General features: G+C 44.1%; 2 protein-coding genes and 1 long non-coding RNA gene across 3 annotated transcripts in view; 1 reads left to right on the top strand and 2 right to left on the bottom strand.

Annotated features, from left to right (window-relative positions):
- Positions 1-2,242, bottom strand: part of ACTN3 (actinin alpha 3) — a 165,500-nt gene extending 163,258 nt beyond the window's left edge. Inside the window, exon 1 of the mRNA XM_033954112.1 lies at positions 1,859-2,242. Within this exon, the coding sequence (XP_033810003.1) occupies positions 1,859-1,993 (135 nt within the window). The 5' untranslated portion in view covers positions 1,994-2,242. The remainder of the gene's footprint in view (positions 1-1,858) is intronic.
- On the top strand, positions 1,419-18,659 carry LOC117364665. Its single transcript, XR_004540291.1, has 3 exons — positions 1,419-1,541; positions 16,632-17,469; positions 17,788-18,659. It is a non-coding gene; the product is annotated as an uncharacterized LOC117364665 (long non-coding RNA).
- LOC117364663 (RNA-binding protein 14-like) overlaps positions 6,632-25,889 on the bottom strand; it is a 90,921-nt gene continuing 71,663 nt past the window's right edge. Inside the window, exon 3 of the mRNA XM_033954114.1 lies at positions 6,632-6,770. Coding sequence (XP_033810005.1) covers positions 6,749-6,770 — 22 coding nt within the window. The 3' untranslated portion in view covers positions 6,632-6,748. The remainder of the gene's footprint in view (positions 6,771-25,889) is intronic.

The raw sequence follows: 25,889 nt of genomic DNA on the forward strand, positions 1-25,889 counted from the left end.
ATAGAATATTATCCTGTTGGGGATGTCCTCTTTTAGAGGAGTTGTTAAAAAAAGCTCCCACCTACTCTATGGACTTTGAAGATTACTGAGCAGTAGTATGGCCATAGTTAAAAGCAACAGCATACTCAAACTCTTGAGCAAAAAAGAAAGTAACTCCCAAAGAATGAATTAAGTTACAGCCCTTGGAAGACCGTTTTCCTTATTCCATCATATATAAGAACTATACAAATGAAATTCAGTTTTAAAAGCATTAACAAGATTTACCTTCTTCCCTATATTAATATTATTTTAAATGTGATTACACTGAAATCAGTAAATGGCAAATTTCCTATTTCCACTCTCTCTTTATATCAGGGGTGTCCAACTTGCGACCCCGTGAAGCATTTTGTATGGCCCTGGTCGAGGGCGATGCAGTGTTTTCCTCTACTGCCCCCAGTTGTTTACCACCTTGCCGGCTAACTCCTCTGTCTTGCTGCAGTGTTTGTGCGGCCCCAGAAACATTTTTTTCAGCCAATGCGGCCCAGGGAAGCCAAAAGGTTGGACACCCCTGCTTTATATAATAGCCCGACACTCGCAGGTGAATCCAGCAACATAGCATTCCCACAGGACTAGTACACATAAGAGGGGCTGAGATACTGATATATGTCAAACAAAAGAGGATCTGGAGGACTATAATTTACAATCTCAAAACCAACAAAGCAATGTGATAAAGCAATTAGGAAAGCCAGTGGAATGCTGGGGAGTGGAAGGAGAATTTCAATCAGAAGGAATATGTCATGCCAAAGCTCATTTTAAAGTGATATAAACCATCTACAAAACACACTTACAAAAAAGTACTGTAGTCACTTCCCCTAGGTAGATTCATATCTTAAACTGTTTCTCTACCCCCACTTTCTTCCAAACTTATCATGGCATGCAACTGAATAAGTTCAGCTCATGGGTGTGAGAGGGGCGAGTCCATCATGACTTGAAATACTAAGATGAGTCAGAGAGGATGCCACTGGTGTGACATGATCACTTGTGTTCTGAAGTGACTTATAGAAATGCATGCATATTATATATATAGAGAGAGAGAACACAGTTGGTGTAATGCCTTCCCACATTTTAAGACGATATCTGCTCGAACTTCCTGTGCAATTCTCCATCCTCAGCAACTGTCTAGCTGATCCTCAGGCCATTAGTGTTAAAAATAGGATGGAAAGCAGCTCAATTCTGGGAGATAATTGGTTTTTTTTCTTTTTAAAGTGTCCTTTTGGCAGGAAACCTAATACCTCTCCTTCAGCTGGTTTGGCGTCTAAGTAAAATGTCATCCTTCACACCCCCCCTCCACCAAATACCAAATTTCAGCATCTGAAATCCCATCCCTAAACTCTGCTGCACACGCTGGTGTCAATTATTCTGGAAGACCAGTTGAAACATATTTCCCTCCCCCAGATCATCTTCCTTCCTGCTTTTCCCTCACCCAAACCCTCTCTTGTCCATTAAACAGAATCCAGATCTCAGGCACTTCCCTCTTCAAAATTGCTGAGACAGGCAGTTAGGTGAGTCAGTATTTTGTGTGTGTGTGTCTGTGGGAGAGAGAGAAAGGGATGGGGGAATCATTTTAAAGAGGAGTCATTGAGATAGCACAGTGCACAATGAACTCCTACTTCAAAATCCACCAAAAACTTCCCATATACGTCTTTATACTACTGGTCTAATTAAAGACATTGCACACTACTGGAGTGCTATGCTGTAAAGCCTAGCAGCACACACCATAAAAAATATGAAGTATGAATATGGGTGGATCTGTGTGTTTATTAGGGGGACAGAGATGGAACTGTCCTTTTCAATTCCCAGCTTCACCCTTCCACCTCACCTTCCTTTGCTGCTTCTCCCAGGCTGGGTCCAGAAGTAGGTCCCTGTCCCAGTCCTCTTCCTGGGCCATATAGCTGTTCTCAGTCAATGCATAGGATTGATGGTACTGTGTATGAGTTTCGATGATGGTTGTCATATTCTCTCTCTCTCTGTCCTTCTTCCTTTCCTGAGTTGTTTGCTTGCTGGTTCCTTTTTTAAGAGCTGTCACACTTTCCTCTTAAGCCCACTGACTCTCTTCTTTGTCTGTCTCCAGAAGCCCCTAGGCTGGCTAATGATAGCAATATTCTGTGCGTGGGAGTGGAGGGGGGTCAAAAACGGTGGTCTTCGGTTAATGGCAGTGGCTACTGCTCTCCAGCCTGGAGCTTCTGGTCAAAATTGGTCCACGTGACTGGTCCTCAATAAGTATTATCAGCCTCACAGTCTGGGATTAGGTTTCGCCCAAAAAAGGAAGAATGGGGTGTGCAAGTGCCAGCCATACACCAATCATACTCAGGGGTTGTCAACTGAGGCTTACTACAGCAATAGGCCACACCTACCTCAAAATCAGATTTATAAGACTGTCTTAGAAAAGTGGAACTTAAAACACTTTTCAAAGAAGGTAGAAACATCTTTAAACATGTGTGACAGGCAAAGACATATCAACAGGAAAATTAGAACTATAAATTCATGCATGCCATTAAACTGACAATGCCCCCTCCTCAATCAGAAGAGAAAGCTCATTTTTTAAACAGGTAAATTTACAGGGCATACGTGAGCAGTCCTATCTATGAATAGCATGGCAGAAATATGTGCTGATGAGGGAGCTGAGCCAACAATGTTGAAAATCTCTCTGCTGGCTGAAACCAGAGTAAATCTGAACCCTTTGCTGGGCCAGTTAGAAGAAGGTATCTGATACTTATCTGTTTCTATGGTCAACTACTTTTCTTGGTATGCCTATGCAACTGGAGGAAGAATGGACATCCAACAATCTCATACAAGCATAGTCTAGAGCAGCGGTCTCAAACTCAAACCTTTTGCAGGGCCACATTTTGGATTTGTAGGTACTTGGAGGGCCTCAGAAAAAATAGTTAATGTCTTATTACAGAAATGACAATTTTGCATGAGGTAAAACTCTTTATAGTTTATAAATCTTTCCTTTTGGATAAGTCTTAATAATGATATATTGTAATTGATAGCTAAAGAGACATATGATCAAGAAACTGTTTTATTTTTACTTTTGTGATTATGATAAACATACCGAGGGCCTCAAAATAGTACCTGGTGGGCTGCATGTGGCCCCTGGGCCGCGAGTTTGAGACCACTGGTCTACAGGGACATGAATGAGTAGTGTAGAATTTTCAGCTGGTTCAGAGACACTGAAGGAAAAAATCATGGGAGGAAATGAGGGCATAACATCACCAAGGAATGCTGAAATGCCTATAATCTAAAGCACTGTTCTTCAACCACCGGTCCATGGACCAGTGCCGGTCCACAGAAATTTCCTGCCGGTCCACAGGGCCAGCACATGCATCAAACCCAAAACAGTGTTCTTCAACCACCGGTCCACGGTGCGATCGATGAGGCGTTATCTTCGAGCCAGCTTCCTCTTCCTCACTGATTCAGTGCACAAAGCCACGGGCAGCGGCTCCTACGGGCATCCTGCGCCTGAACCGGAAGCCTTCTCTCCGACGTTGCAACGTCAGAGGGAAGGCTTCCATATGAGGCACGGGACGTGCAAGGTACAATTAGTACTATTATGGGGGCGGGGTCTGGGGTGGAGATTGGGTAGAAATGGGCGGGGTCTGGCCCACAACTTAGCCCAGTGTTCTTTAACCGCCGGTCCACAGAATAATTCTTTTATTTCTGCCGGTCCATAGGTGTGAAAAGTTGAAAAACACTGCTCTAAAGATCACAGAAGTGAATGCTACATATAGTTTTAATTTATAGTGAAGTTGCAGCCAGAGATATTTTGTATAGTGAAATCTGATTGTTGGCTGCTCCTTAAAGATTCCTAATAATTATGTTTCCTAATGTAATAGGAAGAAAAAAAAATTAAAGCATTTACAGGGGAGAGGTAGGAGGGAAATGCTGAGAGCTGGACCATAAACAGAGTCTGGGAACTGCATGGAGATCAAAAAGACAGAGAGACAGGACGTTTGGGGGAAATTTTTCACAAAAGCCCCAAGACTATTATTGAGGAAATGTGTGGTTGCTGTGAAAAATTCTCTGTCAGCTCTAGAGTCTCTGTGTGTTGAATATTTTTTTAAATGTTTGATTTTATGAGAAATCTTGCCAATTAAAACGGCTTCTGGGCTGTTTAGCTGAGGTGTATAATGAGAAAGCTGTGAAGGAGGATTCAGCTGAGTTTGTGTCAGTTGTAGATCAGGAACTTATCTGATTGCTATTTGCTGGTTCACATGATTTTAAAAATTTAGATTTGTAAATTAAGATTGGAGTTGTATTTCAAAGGAAAATTCATAAGAACATTTAAAGTGTTAAGTACTGGGAAATAGAGAATTTTAATCCCTTCACTGTGTAAGACTATTGATTCAATTCAGATTGCCTAATATTATTGGTATTTAAATTAAATGTTTTCTATTTAATTTAGCATTCAACTGGTTTTCAGCTGCATGCCTGCAGTCTTTTCTGATTACTAATCTGCTGCAACCTTAACCAGTATACACAGCTGTGTGAAGCTTGGAGAATCTGAAACTATTTTTTGAAAGCTAAATGTGCTTTTCAGAACTGAAGGTCAAGAGTGATCTAAGAAGCTCTTTCATGCAGAGCTTTGTCCAGTCACTATTCCTATACAGTACTAACATGCTCCATGAGGAATTACAGAGGAGTTTCATTACTTCTGAATCAGAGATACTGGGATATACAGCTAAAACTGTGATTGCTCAGATATTGTGTGAATGTATATGTTGAAAATCTGCTAGCTGAATTCATATCAGCAGCATTTCTTTTTCATGGGAGGGTTGTCAGCCTTACATTACTGTATGCTAGCTGTCAGCATTTCTGTTGGTCTAACCAGTGTCAGCAAAGGACTCGGGGATTTTATATTAAACAACCTGACTCTGAGAATGTTAGTACAGATAGACTGAATAAGCCCCAGTCCATAATCCACAGATCTTGAGTATCCAGTCAGCCAGGATTTATTGAGAAGATATGTTAACTATCAGTACTTGAATAGAACAAAATAAGCCAGACAGACTGATTCCATCTACCAGAGTCACACCTTCTTTATCGATTAAGGGCCATTGTCTCAAACAAGTACTAAATTATGGCACAGAGAGATACTGGAAAATATGTTAAGATCAGCACTTAATAATAGTTCTGTTATGTCCCTTCCAGATTCAGTATACTAGGTGTTCAATCCTTTCCCACAATCCAGGAGTTGCAGAAATCCACTTTTCTGAACACATGCTCCTCCCACCTAAAAGAGTTAGAGCACCCGGTAGTTTTCAATTTCTGAAAGCAATCCGTGCAGAAGTCTTTTGGATTTGCTCTAAATCTTTTCCTTATATTTTTACCTAAAGTTCATCTTTTCAGTGGCTTGAATGCTTTGAAACCTCTTTGCAGTGGTCCTCTGTCAGAGGAAAGGACACAGTCCTGTGGAGACAGACTGCTGTTTCACTGAGAAACTTCAGTGGCTCTGTTGAGCCAGCCTAGGTGCCATCCTTCCTTGACTTGGGGGTCCATTCCCCTGGAAGCTCACTTGCCCCCTGACCTTGACAGGGGTTTAAGCACAGGGTGTATGCATTCAGAGTAAAACTCCTCCCGGTTTTAGGGCGCAGGTTGCATGCATCCAGAGTAAAACTCCTCCAGGTTTCAAGGCACAGGCTGCGTTTCCCACCCACGGTCACGTGGAGAGGATTCGGAGGGGCGGGGGTTAGTCGGTGCCCGTCTGACTGGCAGTTTGAAGATCTTCAAGTCTGGTCATTTTGGAGCTTTTCTGAGGCAGAAAATTATTTTCCTCCATTCAGTTGCAGTGAGAAAAAGCTGAGAGGCAGGCACTTCAGAGACTGTGAGTGCACCTCCATTATGTCTTATGTGACCTTCAGGGGTGGTCTGTGAAACTCTCAAACTAATTTTTGTAAGTTTCTGAATGTTAGTTTCTGAAGGTCTCCCACTTCCCCAAACCCCAAATTGCTATCTTTTATATTTAGATTTTGTTTAATTTTGCCATTTTTGGTGCGAATTCACTGGCGGCAGCCATCTTGGTTTAAATCAATCTTTTTTTCAAAGTTTTATTTCTGCCTCAAAACTCTTTGATTTGATTAAAAATCATTTGGGATAGACTCCCCAGCCCCTAATCTGTCAAATGTGTGCATTGATTGCACTGAATTGGTGCCAGATCAGCAACCGTACACTGCATGCCACAGCTCGCAGGGGGTGGGAATAGGAGCTTCGGGCTTCAGGTCCACCAGGGCGGGGGGGGGGGGGGGTGCAAGCCTGGGTCTGTGATTTCATAAAAATACCTCACCCAGAGGCCATTCTGGAGTTTGGTGCCAAACGCCTGTGTTCTGAGCCTGAGGACTCTTGTCAATGTGCGATCACCTCAGCAGGGCCCTGCAGTGGACATGTGAACTTTGTCCGGACTTTTTTTCGGCTCCTCTAGAAAGTATATTCTTCAGACCCAGCTCGTTGGATGCAGCCGGAGGGTACACTGGTTTCTTCTAAACCAGTTGCACCAGTGACATAAGTCCCTTTTCAGGAGCCCTCTTGTCCAGCAATGGCAAAGCTCAACTGCATTATGCCATACAGATATTATGCTGCTTTTGTCTCCTGACACTGCTTTTATTTTGGATCCGGCTGATAGCTTTGCTGGGACTAGTCCACACAGTCACCCCGAGAGTTCAGATTTCGACGAGGACCTCTCCATCAGCAGACCTTTTAAGCATGGCTTTGTTCACCATTTTGTTGCTGGGGTTCTGAAAAAAACAAAAAAAATTGTATCTTAAGAACATAAGAAGTTGCCACCACTGGGTCAGACCATTGGTCCATCGCGCCCAGCGGTCCGCTCCCACGGCGGCCCGTCAGGTCCATGACCTGTAATGTGGTTCCTGTCCATTTCTGTAACCTACCTCTTCTTTTATCTGTACCCCTCAATCCCCTTTTCTTTTAGGAACTTATCTAAACCTTCCTTGAAACCCTGCAATGTGCTCTGGGCTATCACAACCTCCGGAAACGCGTTCCATGTGTCCACCACCCTCTGGGTAAAAAAGAACCTCCTAGCATTTGTTCTAAACCTGTCCCCTCTCAATTTCTCCGAGTGACCCCTTGTGTTAGTGGTTCCCCACAGTCTGAAAAATCTGTCCCTGTCCACTTTCTCTATGCCCCTCAGGATTTTGAAGGTTTCTATCATGTCTCCTCTAAGTCTCCGCTTTTCCAGGGAGAAGAGCCCCAGCATCTTCAACCTGTCAGCATACAAAAAGTTTTCCATACCTTTTATCATTTTAGTTGCTCTCCTCTGGACCCCTTCAAGTACTGCCATGTCCTTCTTTTTCCATGTCACAGTGTTGAGTCATGGACTGTTCTAATGTGCTGTCCTCTTTTTTTCCCATCCCATCCACAGCTTCTTGGTCTGGTTAGAGAACAATGGGATGCCCAGGCTGCTCTTTCCGGCTCTCTCAAGCTATGTCTAAGCTTTCTCTGCTGGCTTCTGCTTTTCAGAAATTTTGAGCACCCTAAGGTGGATTCTGTCGTGGTGCAGAATACCCAGCGCATGGATCTCCTTAGAGATGGAGAAGTGGTATTTAAGGACTCCCAGGATCACACAGTGGATATTATATTTTTTTAAAAACCAACCTTTTTGAAGTGGTTCTTCAGGCTTCATGGAGGTGGCAGCCTCCTTTGTGGTACATGCCTATCACATGAGATTGCACAGGGTGCCCGCTGCGGAAGTGAAAGTCTGTGCCTATCTAGTGATGGACAGTGTGGATTATGTGGTGGATGCCCTTCCTGATCTCATTCAAGTCACCACTTATGTGGTGTCTGCGTGCCAGCCTCTTTGGATCCGTCCTTGGGCTAGGGACACTGCCTCCAAGGCTACTTTAAGCAGACTTCCTTTCAAGGATCAGCTTCTTTTTGGGACAGGTCTGGATGACAGCCGGTGTTGCTGATCACCGCCATAAGTCTCTCCCTGTGAAAAGGTCTTGTCGGACTTTGGGAGTGGATGGTAATATTTTTCATCCCTTCCGCCATTTTCGTCAGAGATCCTTGGGCTTCTCTTCTCAGAGATATTCCCAGGGATACAGTCCCCATGACAACACTTCCAATTCCAGCCATCCTTAGACATCTGGATCCCGGGCAGCTACTGCTCCTAAACAGCTCTCCAGAGGGCAATCTTGCTCAGTTTTACCAGAAGTGGATTCGCATGTCCTTGGATAAATGGGTGCTTGCCATCATTCAGGAGGGGCACGATAGATTTCTTATGCCTGCCTCCGGATTTGTTTCTGGACTCACCAGCAGTTTGGTTGAAAAGGAGTCAAGGATCAGGACTACTTTGCAGCGTCTCTTGGACTTCCGAGCACTAGAACCCATTCCAGAACACAAATCAGGCTTTGGCAGATACTCTATATACTTCATCTTGCCAAAGTACGGCTCAGGGGACTGGAGGCCAATTCTAGATTTCAAGTCACTCACTTACTATGGATTCCTTATTTTCGAATGGAAACTGTTTGCACAGTCATTGTTGCTTTCTCTCCTGGGGAGTTCTAGTGTCTTTGGATCTCACGTTGGTTTTCCATAATATTGCAATATTTCCAGAGCATCGCAGATTTCTGTGACAGCATCGCCAATCCACAGCTCTTCCCTTTGGGATCGTGACAGACCCTGCACTTTCACCAAGGTGATGGTACTTGTAGTGGTGTTTCTTCAAAGGGAGGGTATCCAGGTCCATCCTTTCTTGGACTGGTGATCCAGGCTCCGTCTCGACACAAGTGTGCCCGTACGATGGAGACAGTGATCTCTGCTACAGGTTTGGGTTGGATTGTCAACTACAAAAAGAGCCAGTTGATGCCATCGTAGATCTTGGAGTATCTGGGTCTTCTCTTTAACACCTGGCAGTGTAGTGCATTTCTTCCTGAGCCACGCAGTCTGAAACTTCAGCAGCTGATCAGATATCTCCTGAACCTTCCAGCTCCACCCTGACATTCTCTGCAGGTGCTGGGGTCCTTGGAGGCAGTCCCCTGGGCCAGAGCACACATGCACCCTCTACAGGAGTCCCTCTTCTTTTGGTGGTCTCCACATTGTTATCCCTTTTAGATGCTGCTCCCCTGGACAGAACCAGCGTGCAGAATATGCTGGTGGCTTCAGGGAAAGGCTCTTTGCAAAGGCACATTTCTTCAGATCTTAGAGTGGTTGACTCTTATGACGGATCCCAGCCTGTCGGGTTGGGGTGATCACTGTGGGAACCACTCTATTCAGGGACACTGGTCTCCTTGTCTATAGTGTTGGTTGATCATTTAGAACTTAAGGCGATTCGCCTGACATTACTCACTTCAAGCCCACTCAGGATGGAACAGTGGAACAAGTGATCTCAAGATGCCACAGCGGTGGCATGGATAATTCAAGGGGCACAAGAAGCGCTTCCTTGGGCCAGGCTCATATGCTGTTTCAATGGGTGGAATTGTGTCCTCTGTCTCTCTTGGTGGTGCACATGGCAGGAGTCAACAGACAAGTCTTGGACCCGGGAGAATAGTCCCTCTCATGGACATTTCCATCTGATTCTACAGTGCTGGGGTCAGCCCCAGACGGACTTGATGGTGTCAGTAGAGAACTCCAGGGTCAGACGCTTCTTCAGTCAACAGAGTGCAGAAACTTAGGGCTGTATGTCTAGGTTCAGCCCTGGCCAGCTTAGGAGCTCTACACCCATGTTGGATTCCCCTCTTAGTGGAATGGAGTCCAGGTAATAGGAAAAAAGCCTTACAGGCTCTACACCCATAGTGGATTTCCTACTAATGCGAGTTTGCACAACAGAGCTCATAGAAATATGAAGTATAAATTCTAATGGAAATAAAAAAACTTGAGCAGGAATCCGTGCCGCGATCAACTGAAGTTTTGTTATTTTTTTTAGGCAGTTATGGGCATAAAATGAAAAGAGAAACCTTCTAGAAGATCTGTGAAATCATAGGTCAGTTGATATGAGAGGCAAACAATGGTATAGTGAAGGCAAGCTCTGATTGATCTGGATGAATTGGGCAGAGTTATGAACTAAGTTCCAATGAATCAATTCCAGGCCTCTAATAATAATAATAATTTTATTTTTATATACCGCCCTACCACATAGTTCTAGGCGGTTCACATATAATACTAAAAATATACAGTCAATGAATAAAATACAATATTCTAAAAATTTGAGCTAAAATTATACAATAGGTGAATAAAATACAATATGCTAGAATACAATAAAATTCAGCAAAAATGTACTAGCTATAAGATCAGTATATAATATTTCAGTTGCTGTCCAGAAACAGAAGGTGTAGAAGGAGAATGTCTCCAATGTGAAGGAGGTTTAGTAGATCTCCTTGAAGAAAAAGACAGACTTTGCTTTATTTAAAGTATTCTAAGTCTGCTCATGTTGAGCTAATTTAGTGCAGCAACCTTGATGGGCTTGCCAAAAAGCTCCTTCCCTAGGCATGGAATATTGGCCAATCTGTTTTGAAGATTGAGGTCTATATCAGAGTCTGAGCCAAGCTAGGCATCTCAAAGCTACTAACATAGCAGACGCTCTGGAAGACAATTGAAAAGAATCAATGATCTTGGAAGCTACATTGCAGTCTATGAGAGTATGAATAGACCACTGAAATTCCAGAAGATGCTCTGAAGGAATGTATTGCTCAAAAATTGGTCAACCATCATACATGTTGAAGATACAAAGACATGTAAGAAGTGTAATTAAGAATTCTGTTCAACTGCATAGTTTTGATAAACGTGACGTCCAAACTTGTCCACAGAATGGCCTTTGCATCCCAGAGGCAATGAGGCATGAACTCTGATAGGAAAATAATTTTTGAGGGTCGATTCCACTAATAATGAATGATGTGGAAGTTGTTAACTATCCAATTCTGGAGAAGAGAAAATTCTATAAAGCAAATTCATCTTCCCGGAGCAGCCTTAACATACAAACGCATCTCCCAATGTTTGAAAAGGATCTGTTTAAACATTTCATGCTATGGCAATTTAAAGAGTTCTTTGGAAGACCCATGAAAGTTCAATATATTTTGAAATTCAGCATTTAATGAAGCATCAGCATCCACTGAAACAGATAAATCTTTGCACAACTGGTTAATGTAAGCAGCAAAGGAGATTTCTTCAGGAGAGGATCTTCTTTGGGGAAGTGCTGCACCAAAAGACTAAGGCTCAGAAAAAGAAAAAACACACTCTGAGTCAGACTTTGAATCAGAGAAAACGTCTGGAAGAAAATGAGTAGAAGCCCTGTGATGTTTTCGGTACCAATCTGATGAAGAGACAGAAGAGGATCGATGAACTTTCTGATGCCTCTTTAAAATAGGAGGTCTACAGAAGGAGGAACTCCGATGGTCTGGAACGACTCAAAGACGACAAGGACTTAAGGTGAGAAGTAGAACTTTGATGCGAAGAACCATGCTTGAAGAATGGGGTCAAGAGATAGAACTATGATGCCTCATAGAAAATCCCTGAGCAGTATTTTGATGCTCCAATGGATCGGTGGTATCGGTACCTTGATGCCTCACAGTGGAATGTTTAGGTTGGGCTGGTACCAAGGGAGTTGTGGGTAGTGGACACATGCAATGTGACTTAAAAACAGTGGCAATCTCCTTGTGAAAGAACTCAAGTTTCTCCCGGAAAGAGTGCACCAGTACTGATGACTCAACAGCTGGTACCGTTGGTACAGCAGGTTGTGTCGCTATAGGTGCCTTGGCAAGAGGACACACCTCATATAGGAGAAACGACCTGTAGATCAACAGAGCGATGTCAAAATCTTTTGGCCTGATCAAGAGACTCGATGCCATCAAGGCCTGTGACTCCTGCTGAGCAGCATGCACCAGTACTGAAGGCTCACCAGTCAGTACTATCAGTGCAGCAGGTTGTCTCAGAGAGAATGACCTCAATGAGGATACACACCTAGGAAGAGAGACAACCTGTAGATCCTTAGATCGATGGCATCGATGTGTGGTCTGCATCAAGAGACTCGATGCTGTAGACACCTGCGACGCTTGCTGGGAAGAGGATGTCTCAGTAGCCAGCTTCCCCGATGCTAGATTTCTCAATGTTGATGCCAATGTAGGAGTTTTCAATGGCAACGGCTCCAAAGTTTTCCCAATGTCCATAGCTGAGCCGAACAGCTTCTCCTGTTGAATATGACAGACTTTAATAAAGCTTTTGCAAGGTAGAACACTTAAAGACAAGATTCAGTTCGGTGATCATGGCCCAAACACTGAAGACACCAATTATGGGGGTTGGTTATCAAAATAGGCCTCTGGCACCTATAGCATTTTTTAAACCCCATTGGAGATTTCGACATGGGAAAAATCTCGTTGGCGAGATTAAACTCAATGGTGAACGAAAACCCCACTAAAGGAAAGAACCTCAAGGCCAAAGCCTGAGGTTCTAGAAAAAGGAAAGAAATACTTTTACTATCTCATTTTAAATATTTTTTTAGAAAAAACTTAGAGTACATATAATATACCACCAAAACTAGAAAAATCAATGTAAAAGAAATGCGAAGTGGGAAGGCAACACCGACTGAATGGAGTCCAGTCAAAAGAGACTTCTTCACTCTACGGAAAACAAAAAACTGAGGTACCATAAGCGGGCATCAGGCGGGAAGGCACTCGCACATGTGTGGTGCGGGTAGTCATGAAGTTTCACATCTGGAAATGCACTGGCGTCGGTGTGATGACATCATGCACATATGTGACATCAGCGTGCCATCGCCAAACAGGCCTTGCACCGAGAGAACGACCTGCGCTGGAGAGAAGGGCCAGCAGAGAGAAAAGGTGCTGGCATCAGGAAATTGCTTACAGGACATGCCTCTCTTTGCGAGGCATGTCCTGTAGACAGTCATCTGGCGCCAGCACCTCTCCTCTTCCCCAGTGTACCGCGGCACACCAGAAATCTCAGGAGGCACACTGGTGTGCCATGGCACACAGTTTGCGATACACTGGGCTAAACAAACTATTCTGCTGAAAGGAATTAAACAGTACCATTAACCAGAGGAGTTATCTTAGGCCCTCTCTGGCAATTGACATAGGCTACTGCCGTCGCATTGTTGGAGAAGACCCTGATTGGTCCTACAAGGTCTTCAGCAATCTCATCAAGGCCAGATGAATGGCCCAGAGCTCCAGTCAGTTGATGGACCAATTTCTCAGCGCCTGAAACCTCTTCTGAGCCAAACAAATGGCCCTGAGCTCCACTGGGCATATGGACCATTATCTATGAGTGTCTACCCTATGAACAGGACAATTGCAATGAGCTTCCCAGTCCCGAAGGCTGGCATCTGCCCTCACCATGATCCAGGAGACAAGGAGGAGCAGAACACTCCTGCAGAGAGATTGTGGGCGAATCCACCAGTCCATGCATGCTCGAGTCTGTAGAGGCCATGGCAGACAAATCTGCAAGGCATCTTGGTGTGGCGCTCAGCGAGAGGAAGGCAGGCTGAAGAGGATGCATGTGCGCCCTCACCCAAGAAACTATATCCAGTGTGGCAACCATGAAGTTTAGAACTTGAAGATAATCCCACGCCGAAGGAGCCAGGCACTCCTAAAGTGCAATCTGTACACACAGCTTCTGTCTGCGAGTCCTGGGCAGGCAGACATGTCCCACAGCCATACCGATGAGGACTCCCAAGCATGCCAATGACTGTGTGACGTCCATCAGCCAACGAGGGAGCTCTGGTTCACCAGTCGTCTAGAGAAGGGTGAACTTGCAGACCCATCTTCCTCAGGTAAGCTGCTGCCACTACTACCATGGTGAAGGTCTGAGGCAATGTCGCCAGCCCAAAGGGCAGGGCAGAGAATGGGTAAAGCTGCTCCAAAACATGAAACCATAGAAATTTGCAGTGGTCCGTAAATATAGGAATGTGAAAGCATGCCTACGTAAGATCCAGAGAGGCCAGAAAGTCCCCCAGAGCCACTGCTGCAATGACCGACCACACGGTCTCCATTTGGAAGTGGGGAAGTTTGAGAGCTTCAGTCACGTGTTGAAGATCCAGAATAGGCTTACAATCATCGGAGCCATTCTTTGGCATGCTAAAGTATACAGATTATCTGCCTGAGCCCATGAGATCGCGTGACACCAGCTCTATAGCTTGAATATCCAGCAAGCATTGAACAGTAGCAAGTACCTTATCCAGTCGTCCGGATGGAGAAACCACAAACCAATCTGACAGGCTGGGCAAATTCCAGCTTGTATCCTGATCGGATAATGTTCAAGACCCACTGGTCTGCTGTAATGTGCAAACAAGCAGGCAGAAACTCTGACAGCCAGTCCCCTATCCACAGAGGGACATTCTGCGTCCTGGTGTCATTGTATCTTTCTAGTAGGTTGTGTAGGACGGGCGGAGGAGGTTGGGAACGCATGTGGCTCACATACTGACCTCAGTAGCTCTGGGAAAATCTCTGCATAATGTTTGGAGCATCTGGAGCCACGAAAATTAGAACGCCCAGAACCCCTGGAGGATTGGGTCTATCAGGCAGGGACTGTGGATGAAGGTCCATTACCAAATCCATGAGGACCTCCAGGCCTGTGCCAAACAATAACTGCCCCTTTAAAGACAGCCTTGCTAAAGTCGCCTTGGAAGTGGAAACACCAGCCCACTGTCTGACCCAGAGCATTTGGTGGGCCAAAAGGGAGCACGCTGACACCTTTGCCAGCACTGTCAAAAGGTCATATAAGGCATCCACTATATAAAGTGTCCCAGCCAGCAGCAGTTGAGGAGGCTCCACTGCATCAATCTCTAGCATGCACAGCTGATTGAGACAGGCGCGTGCGACAAAAGACATCGTTACTGCAGCTCTGATGCCCAAATTGGCTGTTTCAAAAATTTTCCTGCAGACCACAGCCACATGGCAGCCCTAACATATTGAGTCCTCCCACCTTTGTTCCAGGTCTTTCTGTCTGTCTCACTCTCTTTGTCCTCCTTCTCCCCAGGGCCTGGCATCTCTCTCTCCTCAGTTCAGTGTGTTTCCCTTCTCTACCCCCTCTAGTCCAACATTTGCTCTGTCTTCCTCCTCCCTTTTGGTTCAAGTCTGCATTCCAGCCCCTCCTCAAGGTCCTTTTCTGTCTCTCTCCTCTCCCCCCCCTCCCGGTCCAGATCCAGTGTCTCTATGGGCTTACAGTCAGCTAAACTCTAGGTTAAGTGGGATATTCAGTATTTAACAGACTATGGTGAATGGCATAAAGGAAGGATTGAGTTTTAAGCACAGTCCCATTTGACTTTGGCAAGTTAAGTCTTGAATATCAGTCCTTTACTAGCCAAATGCTCACTCCAGACACAGAATGTCCACAACATACCTGGTTTTCAGTGACCCGGAGCCATTTAGGGACAGTGACATTGCTTTGAATATCACCCCCCCCCCCCCTCCCGAGAGAACCACCTCTTTGGTGCTTACAACGAGCTTTGGAAATGCTTAAAATCACCGAACAAAAACACCCTAGGATTTAAAAGCTTATTTTCCTCTTAAAGCGTGCATTAAGGCAGCTTCTCCATGCCTAGGCCCTGTGAACCGTCTCTATCCCTGACCTCCTTGCAACCTGGATTACATCTCTGGCAGGAGGAAAACCGGGTGCTAGAGAGAACACTGCTCATCTTCCATTTCCTGCCTGCCCTGCCGCAGCACACGTGGCTGACCGGAAGTCTTCCATAAGCCCTCCCTCCGACATCAGAGCTGACATCGGGGAAGATTTCCGATTGTCTATGTGTGCTGCAGCAGGGCAGGCAGGAAATAGAAGACGAGCCTCCCAGCAGGGCAGGTAGGAAAATCAGATGAGCCTCGCGGCTCGAGTTATATTGAACCCCGCGGGATCCCCGAGAGCACGAGAGGCGTCCCCACGGGATCCCTGTGACCCTAGGGGGCATCACCACGGGATCCCCGTGACCCAAAGGGGGATCCCCGTTCCCGTGCAGCTCTCTACTATGGAGCCTTGCCCATCCCTGCACGGGGGATGGGCTCTGTTCAACTCTGGCTGCCTCTCAGTCTGTTTAGCCAGAAATTTCAACATGGACGCCCTTAAAGGGGCATAACCCTGTTTTCCCAGGCTGTGACTAGAGTTCTGTCGGGGCTCAGCCTGATCTCCATATTCCTGGTCCTGGCCTGCAGGGACATACTGATCAGCCCTAACCAGCTTAACAAAGTGATTTCTGGGGCTCCTAACTGGCACAAGACTGGTACAGGAGTCAGGCTTGTGACAACATCTTATCATATCTATTGAACCTTAGGCTTGTGCTGAGGTCCTTTGTTTGTTACTCTTAAGTACTGATAACTTAGATGTAATCTAGGTATGTCCAAGATTAGATATGATGGATATAAATCTCCCATAGGCTTTTGCTGACAATTATCAAATATATAACTATACAAAGTAGGGTAATGTTATACACAACTATACAAAGTAGGGTTTCCCAGCAGGAATTCTCAGCCAGAGATCTGTATCAGAAGTAATTTCAAGTAAAAGTTATAATTTTAAATAGTTTAAACAGTTGTAAGATAGGTATTCATAACTAGGAATGAGGATTAATGGTTATTGGAATGTATTTGACTATAGTAAATGCACTAGTTATAGTATTTAGACAACTCTTCTTATTGTCTTAGTACTTATATTTTCAACCTCCTTGATGATGGACTCAACTGAAACTCAGCTGGAGTTGGAGGCTTATGCTGATTGAACAATATAAAAACTAAAACTGGAAAATAATAAGGATTAAGAAGAGAGAACCTCAGAACTGATTAAGCATTTCATATTGATCAAGAATATAAGGAACAACTGGCTTGGTCAAGTCTACGGATTACAACTCAAGGAGATATTGGGACTTTAATTGACTCATCATCAAGTTAAGTGAGCTTTATTAGGTCTGAATGACTTCAATACTTAACATCATTAAGAGCCTTGAAGATTGATTGATGGACTCTATTTAAAAGCTTTAGATAGTACCTGTAGCCTTTCCCAGCCTATGATTTTGTCATTAGTAGCACTCTGCACTTTGTATTACTTGTTATTGTAGATTTTAAATGTAGATGAAATAAATTTTGTTAGTTTTTAGGATATGAATTGAATTAAAGAAATTAATAAATTAAACATTTAATTAATTTTATGTTTTGGTATTCTTGGTACAGCAATTATCAAATGTATGGCAGGGCTGACACTGAGCAGAGTGTTATGTTAAACTTATCTTTTGACAGATAAGCTCTTTGGGATAGGAACCTTCCACAGTACTTATAATATGGAGTGACAGTAGTTCATTCATGTTAATGGAAAGTTTAATTTTCTCCTTCAGATATTAATGAGTTTGCAATTTAATAGTTGTAATATTTCACATCTTTTTATTTATGAATGAACAATTATTACAGAAATAAGTGGTTAAGTGATTACAATGTCACTGAATGAACTGTCCCCAGATATGGAATGCCTGCAGAGATAACTATAGATAAGGTAAGCTATTTCTGAACCATGTTACTATAGGAATTAATAGATTCCTCATTGATTGGACACAAATTAAAACCTGTATATTATTAATTTTATTTTAGTAATTTGATGGAAGAGCGAACTACTGATTAATAATGAAAAATGCTGACTTAGTATAAACCTTATGCCATTGGAGTCTGAGCATCAGACAGCAATAAGTGCCAGCTGTATTACCTAGAATTACTATGACTCCATTTTAAATTGCCTCTGGAAGATGGATACCCCTTACCTTTGGGTCATTTGGAAATTGTATTAATGTGGCTTTGCCTCTGATTATGTTTGTAGATATTAAAAGCTGAGGACTGCAGATTGCATCAGGCAGACAGGGGATCTATCCAAACTGCATACATGAAATCTATGGACTTAAGTCATATTTCTCTGAACTTTTATGACTCCAGTCGCAAGACATCAAGAAAATGACTATGGTCAACTCTGATTTTGAGCATGCCCACCCGTATGGTTGAGAATTGAGAAGCAGAGAGACTTGCGAATTTACTGTCAGAAGAGTTTGCACAAGTTACCAGCCAGTCCACACCTTCCTTTATTTTACATTTTTATTGTTTTTATATTGTTAATTGTTTTCATTATGTTTTATGGTGCCTTATTGTTAGAGATTTTACTTTAAGTGTTAATGTTAGTTATATAATTTATCTGGATTTTCACATTTTTCTCTCTATTGTGCCAATGTTGTGCTTTTTCTTTTTCTGTTTGAATTTAACAACCCTGTATTATGGTTTAGAAACACTTGACTTATGATTACTTTTCTACTTAAAAATACACCTACACCATGAAAGCTATTTATAGTAGCACTGCAGATCTTCAAAGGATTATGACTTTATAATCCTCTTCATTTATTGCCATTATACTTTAATTCGAATTGTACTTATAACTATATTTATGCTTTGTTGCTTAGCCCAGTAAGTTCATTATGAAATTTTGTCAGATCTTATATTTTCTTTATAAGAATGTAAGAAGTGAACTCTGCTGGGTCCATTGTGCCCAGCAGTCCACTTGCGGAGCAGTCAATAGGTCCTGGAACTGTGTAGAAGTCTATACCCCTCTATCCCCTTTTCCTTCAGAAAATTGTCCAATCCCTTCTTGAACCCTAATACATTACTCTGTCCCATCACACCCTCTGGAAGCGCATTCCAGGTGTCCATCACTCGTTGGGTGAAGAAAAACTTCCTAGCATTGGTTTTGAATCTGTCCCCTTTCAACTTTTCCAAATGCCCTCTCGTTCTTATAGTTTTCGAAAGTTTGAAGAATCTGCCCCTCTCTACTTTCTCTATGCCCTTCATGATCTTGTAAGTCTCTATCATATCCCCTCTAATTCTCCTCTTCTCCAGGGAAAAGAGCCCCAGTTTCTCTCAGTGTATGAAAGGTTTTCCATAACTTTTATCAAACATGTCGCTCTCCTATGAACCCTCTCAAGTATCGCCATATCCTTCTTAAGGTATGGCGACCAATACTGGACGCAGTACTCCAGGTGTGGACGCACCATCGCCTGATACAACGGCAGGATAATTTCTTTCGTTCTGGTTGTAATACCCTTCTTGATTATACCTAGCATTCTATTCGCTCTCTTAGCGGCCGCTGCGCACTGTGCCGTCGGCTTCATTGTTTTGTCCACAATCACCCCCAAGTCCCTTTCTTGGGTACTCTCACTCAATAACATCCCTCCCATCGTATAGCTGTACCTCGGGTTTCTGCTTCCTACATGCAATACTTTACATTTCTCTACATTGAACTTCATCTGCCATCTTGTCGTCCACTCTCCCAGTTTGTTCAGGTCCCTTTGTAATTCTTCGCAGTCCTCTTTAGTCCGAGCACCACTAAATAGTTTGGTGTCGTCTGCAAATTTTATTATTTTGCACTTCATCCCTGTTTCTAGCAGCGGTCCGAGTACCGACCCCTGTGGAACACCACTCGTGACCCTCCTCCAGTCTGAGTAGTGGCCCTTCACTCCTACCCTCTGCTTCCTCCCGCCAACCAATTCCTGATCCATCTATGTATGTCTCCTTCCACCCCAATGACATTTTTTATGGAAAAAATGTTTATCCTGTTTATTATTTTAATTTACCCTATTATATTTGTTGTACTATGATACTTAAAGCAGGTTATAGGCCTGCCAAGTTTGGCAGTGCTTTGAATATTGTATTTGCTGACAAATTTTATTTTATTTTGAAAGATTGCCTCCTGTACCACACCCTGAATAGAAAAAATATGTACTCTTTAAGGACGCTGCAGATTATACTAGACCAGGAACATGATCTACCATGTTTCCCCCATTATAGGACCTCCTCCTTTAGTAAGACACCCCCTTTTTTTCCCCACCTGGGAAATATAAGGCCCCCCCCCCGAAAATAAGGCACTATTTGGCAAGCAAGTCTTGGCGATCCAGAGTACTGGTACAGTACCGTATGCGTGGTCACACAACTTCCTGCTTCCGCTGTCCAGGAAAACAAGCCCAGGAACAGCCTCTGTACACCAAGAGCGGAGCTGAACTTACAGGTACCCACTCAATGTTAAAAGCAGCCAGCAAGCTCTTTCCTACCTCCTCCTCAAGTCATCTAATCCTGGCTTTAGGCAGCTGCGCTGCGCCCTGTAGTTCATTTTCTGCGTAGTTTGTTACCGTACCTTTCATTGCTACGTACTACTGGTATTTACTTGTAGTGATACCGTACATCAGGGGTGCCCAACACGTCGATCGCGATCGACCGGTCGCTCGGGAAGGCAATGCGAGTCGATCACGGAACCCATCCCGGGTTCCGTGATAGACTCATGTTGCCGTCCCGATCGACCAGCCGATCAGCCTTCCTCTCCCTGTGGTTCCCCACCGGTCATCACTTCATGCACACCCATTCTCGCTGCGTCCTTCCTTGCCCGACTGCCAGAACCCGTCTTCCTCGCGCGTCTTTGTCCCGGCGCGCTTTTGACCTGATGCCCTTGCTTTGTCCCGTAGAAAATCTTTGATAGACTGGGGGATGATGTCACTTCCTTCGGGAGAAAGCGGGAGGGAGGTCTAGGGAAGTCACGTCACTGGAGAGCTGAGCGCCGGCTGCCCCTGGCGGAATCAAGCCGCCAGACTGGAGAAAGGCGGTTCAGGAGCAGGAGGTGCTCTGCCCAAAAATGCAAGAACTGCTGCTGCTCTGGCATATTGAGCCTGAAAATGGGAAGTTGAGGAGGGGGGGGGGGGCTACGCATTTTTGTAAGTGCCGTGCTGAAAGGAGACTGGAACAGCTCTCATGGAAGGATTTATAGACTGGCTTTTTCTTTTCCTCGGCCCTGGGCATCCGGAGATTTGGGCCTGCAGAAGCCTCGCGCTGACCAGCATTCCTCTCCCCGACGTCAATTCTGACATCGGAGAGGAATTTCTGGGCCAGCCAATCGCTGCCTGGCTGGCCCGGAACTTCCTCTCCCACATCAGAATTGAAGGGAGCGGAACCCTGGTCAGCGCAAGGCTTCTGCAAAGAAAGCTTGGGGCGGTGGTGGCTTGGAGGCCTGTTTCCCGGTAGCTGTGGAAAACCTAGTGGCTTGGGGGAGGGCAGGGAGAAAGAAACAAAGGGGGCAGGCAGGGAGACAGAAAAAAGGGGAGACAGGGAGACAAAGAAAGAAGGGAAACAGAAATAAAGAGGGAACAGGGTGACAGAAAGAAAGTGGGCATGGAGAGAAAGAGAAAGAAAGAACAGGAGGCAGGGAGAAAGAAAGAGAAAGTTGGGGGGAGAATGAGGTCTGGAGGAGAGAAAGCATATAGGAGGCTGAAAGAAGGGAAGAAATATTGGATGCAGGAGTGGGCTGAAGTGAGAAGAAGTCAGAAGAAGAAAGTGCAACCAGAGACTCATGAAATCACCAGACAACAAAAGTAGGAAAAATGATTTTATTTTCAATTTAGTGATCAAAATGTGTCCATTTTGAGAATTTATATCTGCTGTTTATATTTTGCACTATGGCTCCCTTTTACTAAACCTCAATAGCGGTTTTTAGCGCAGGGAGCCTATGAGCGTCGAGAGCAACGTGGGGCATTCAGCGCAGCTCCCTGCACTAAAAACTGCTATGTGGTTCAGTAAAAAGGGAGGGGGTATATTTGTCTATTTTTGTATGGCTGTTATTGAGGCGACATTGCATAGTCATTTGCCTTGACCTCTTTGAAAAAAACCCCGGAATATGAATTATAATTAACATTTTCTCTGCCTTTCAGTGTGCTTTGTGGGGGTTTTTAAAAAATTATTTTATTGTTGGTAGATCATTTTGACTTGGTCATTTTAAAAGTAGCTCGCAAGCCCAAAAAGTGTGGGCACCCCTGCCGTACATAGTGATGCTGCCATCTAGTGTTTTAAAAGCAAACTGCAAATCTGTATCTGATCTGTACGGTATGTGGAGGATGCTGTTTTCTAACAGATTTGAAAGCTGATTTCAAGTTCAAACTTTACAAGTGTACATTTACCGTGTTACAGACACATTTCCAAAAACGTTAGCTTGCCATGTAAAAGGTAAATAAAAATTGGCATGCAAATCCTTTAAACCAGATTGTTAACTTTAAAATCAAAAATCTGGTTTAAAGGATTTGCATGCCAATTTTTATTTACCTTTTACATGGCAAGCTAACGTTTTTCTCTCCATACTGTTAAGATAGTAACCGCCCATTCCCCTGATTCTCTTGTGCCATTTTGATTCCCCCCTCTGATGCCCTCTGTATCATTTTAAAAGATCACCCCCCCCCCACCCAGGATACCCTAGTGCCATTTTTTATTCTTTTACCCTTAGGCATGGCCACAAAAAGAAAAAGCTACTCTGTGGAGTACAAGAGGAGAATCGTGGAAGATTCTTGGGGCCAAAATCTTGCTGCTTTCTGCAAAGAAAAAATGTTGAATATACGATTGCTCCGCAAGTGGCGAGCAGAGTATGGTAAACTAGTTGAACAAGTGGAAAAGGGAAATTCTAACAAACGCAAGTGTGGATCAGGTCGGAAACCAATATTTTCTGAGCTGGAAGATCTGATCTGTGAATGGGTTGTTGACAGGAGAACAAAGGCTTTGGTTGTGAATAGGGCTCATATTCAAGAATTCGCCCTTGCAATGGCGCCACAGTTTAACATAGCCTCTGAAAATTTCAAAGCATCACAACACTGGCTGGATAATTTCCTTCAGAGAAGTGAATTGTCTTTAAGAAGATCCACGACATTGTTTAGGCTGGAAGATGCTCAAGTGATTAAGCGAGCACTTGCATTCAAGTCCTTTATTGATGAGATTGACTTCTCTAAATACAAGCTTTCCAACATGATTGCTATGGATGAAACTGCAGTGTTTATGGGTCAATCATCTCAAACAACAATTGAACAGCGGGGTGCCTCCTCAGTGTACATTCCCTCCACTGCTTATGAAAGTGCACGTGTGACCTGTATTTTGGCAATTCGTCTGGATGGCACTAAAGTCCTACCTCTAATAATTTCTAAGGGCAAGAAGGAAAAGATTGAACGTGTTTAAGGAATTTTTGTCCTTGAAACTGAAAAAGCCTGGGCCACACAAGCTGTTATAAGAAAGTGGGTAGATTTAATGCTGCCACTTGTTATGCGAGGAGGTCAAAGAGGTCTGCTAGTCTGGGATGCAGCTAGCACTCACCGTGCTAAAGATATGAAGTCATTTCTTCATGAAAGAAAAATAGATCAAATAATGATTCCTGCGGGAATGACGGCCTATCTCCAGACCCTTGATATTGCAATCAAAGCCATTCAAGGACAATCTGCGCATGGAAATTAATGACTACATTGAAAATAGAATGGAGAGAAATCAGCGTGGAAACTTTGTGAAACCTAAACTGAGAGGTTGTGACTTGGGTGAAGAATTCATGGGATAAAATCACTGACAGTTGCATTGAACATGCATTACGAGCAGGCTACCTTGATAAGAAGTACTCATTTGAGGACACTGCTATTGCTAAACATGAGAGATTTGGTCCACTGATTGTGAAAGAAATGGAGTCCCAAGTAATTGACCTGGAACCTCAGGGTGTGAGTTATTATGATGATGTTCCAGAAGATGATGACTTGATTGTCATTGATTAAATGTATCATACTGTAAACTGTTATACAGTAAATGTTTTTCTGGTTTGTGATACAGCTTTTCTGGTTTGTGATGACCTGTACCATATACAGGTAATAAATGTCTTTTTTTCAGCAATAAATGTTACTGTATTCTTCTTCATGGAAAAATAAGACATCCCCCTGAAAATAAGACCTTGTGCATATTTTGGAGTTTTTAAAAATATAAGACAGTGTCATATATTCGGGGAAACAGGGTAGTAAAAATTAAGCAGGTATCCGTTCCCCAACCTTTTGTTTCACATGTCCTCCCCTTTTTTAATTTTTTTTAGAATTGTATTTAAGCCATTTGTTGCCTGCCTCCTTTTCTTAAATGTATTATTCTGTTATAATTAGTATTAATTGTCATGTCTGTTTGATTTTTTAATTTTAACCTAACTTTTAACTAATGTAAATCGCATTGGATTTGGATTGTACGATTAAATCAAATATTTTAAATAAACTTGAAACTTGAAATAAACATTTATTGCTTGCTTACCTTTCTATGATCAAATTCTCATATTATTATGCATAGTAGTTTTTCAGCCCATTACATTAACGGGTGCTAGAATAGATGTGTGTCTTTCTTTCTTTCTCTCTCTCTCTCCTTAGCCTGTTTCTGTATTTCTGTCTTTCTTTATTTTTCCTCGGCTGTCCAGCACCACCCCTTACCTGCTCCCCCTGTCCATTCTCCCTTCCTTTTACCTCCCCTGTGTCCACCACCACCCCTTCACTGCTCCCCTTATCCAGCAGCAGCAGTTCTCCCTTTGTTTTACCTCTCCCCTGTCCAGCAGCAGTAGGCCTCCCTTCCTTTTTATTCCCCGCCCTCCCCCCTTTCCCCTCCCTCCCCCTTTGCCCAGTTCAGGAGCAGCTTCCACTACATCACATGAGCTCCCTTTGCTCTCCTCTGCTTGCTTATCCCCCCCCCCCCTGCACCTGTGACAGCCTGGACGCTCTCTCCCCTCTACCATCCCAGCTGGAGCTGGTCTGGATTAGGGAAGGCTGGACACGCTGATCTCTCCACCGGGCGAGAACAAACTGGAAAGAGAGCAAAAGAGGAATTTTTAAAAAAACAAAACCCGGCACTTTCTTTACTGATGGACAGCTGAATATAACTTGATTGTGAATTGCTCTCTGGGTTGTTGATTTTTTTTTAATCTCTTTGCCGGTTTGTCTGCGTATGGGTGTTTTGGTTTTTTTTTTTAAACTGGGCACTTTTTCGGTGGGTAGAATAAAGCCGAAGTTGGTGACCTGATGTAGAAGAAAACGGTTCGGGGGGATGCTGCTCCTTTTCTGCAGTCTGTGATAAGGTTCCCAGAAGCGTGTTACCTACTGCGTGTTCCCCTTGGGCTATTGCTATTCTGGTTCTGGATGCGGGATTCAGGCCCTGATTTTCTCTGCCCCTGTAGCTTTACAATGGACCTCAGCCGGTTTGGGAGCAGCCGGCGCTCTGGATCGGCCCTTTAGGACTGGATCCTCGCCGGACAGCACAGGACTCTGCCTCCCCGACCCCTTGCCCAACCAGACACCATGAAAGCTGCTAAGAAGGGCAGCTGTGCCGGAGGGAGGAAGCAAAAGGTGCAGATGTTTCCCGATGTGAACCGGGATTTTGATTTATTTCTTTTGGGGAGAGAGCTGCGAGTGTGGTGCCGATTTTAATTTTGAATGTTCCACGGCGGCTCCCCATAACCATAGCATGAAAAATCCAAAAAACATGATTTAAATAACCTCATCCCAATCCATCCCCCTTAAATAACTTACATTAAATACCCATTAAACATGTACCCGCAGAAACCCTTGCAATAACACAATCATCCCTAAGAAAAAAAATCTCCCCCCCCTTTCCCTTACCTCCATTGGATTCCCTGAAAACAGCAAGACTACAAATCCCAGCATGCACTATGGAAAAAAACTCAGGACTGGGTTGGAAGCCTTAACTGTAAGGAGGCATTGTGATCAAAATAAATGCACTGCAAACGCAAGGTGCTTAAAGGTGGTGAAAAGGAAGTCGTTTTTAGAACGGCGCTCGAACGCAGTCTATTGTGGCTTTGAGCTTTCAGCGGGACAACACCGGGCTTCCCCTACGGCGCTCGCAGCACAACGGAGGATCAAGCTCCTCCTCCGCTGCCACCCTTTAGGACTGGATCCTCGCCGGACAGCACAGGGCTCTGCCCCCCCCCCCCCCCCCCGACCCCTTGCCCAACCGGACACGATGAAACCTGCTAAGAAGGGCAGCTGTGTCGGAAGGAGGAGGGAGGAAGCAAAAGATGCAGATGTTTCCTGATGGAGAGAGCCGCGAGTGTCGTGCCGA

This window comes from Geotrypetes seraphini, chromosome 8, assembly GCF_902459505.1.
Source record: "Geotrypetes seraphini chromosome 8, aGeoSer1.1, whole genome shotgun sequence".
NCBI classification, from domain to species: Eukaryota; Metazoa; Chordata; class Amphibia; order Gymnophiona; family Dermophiidae; genus Geotrypetes; species Geotrypetes seraphini.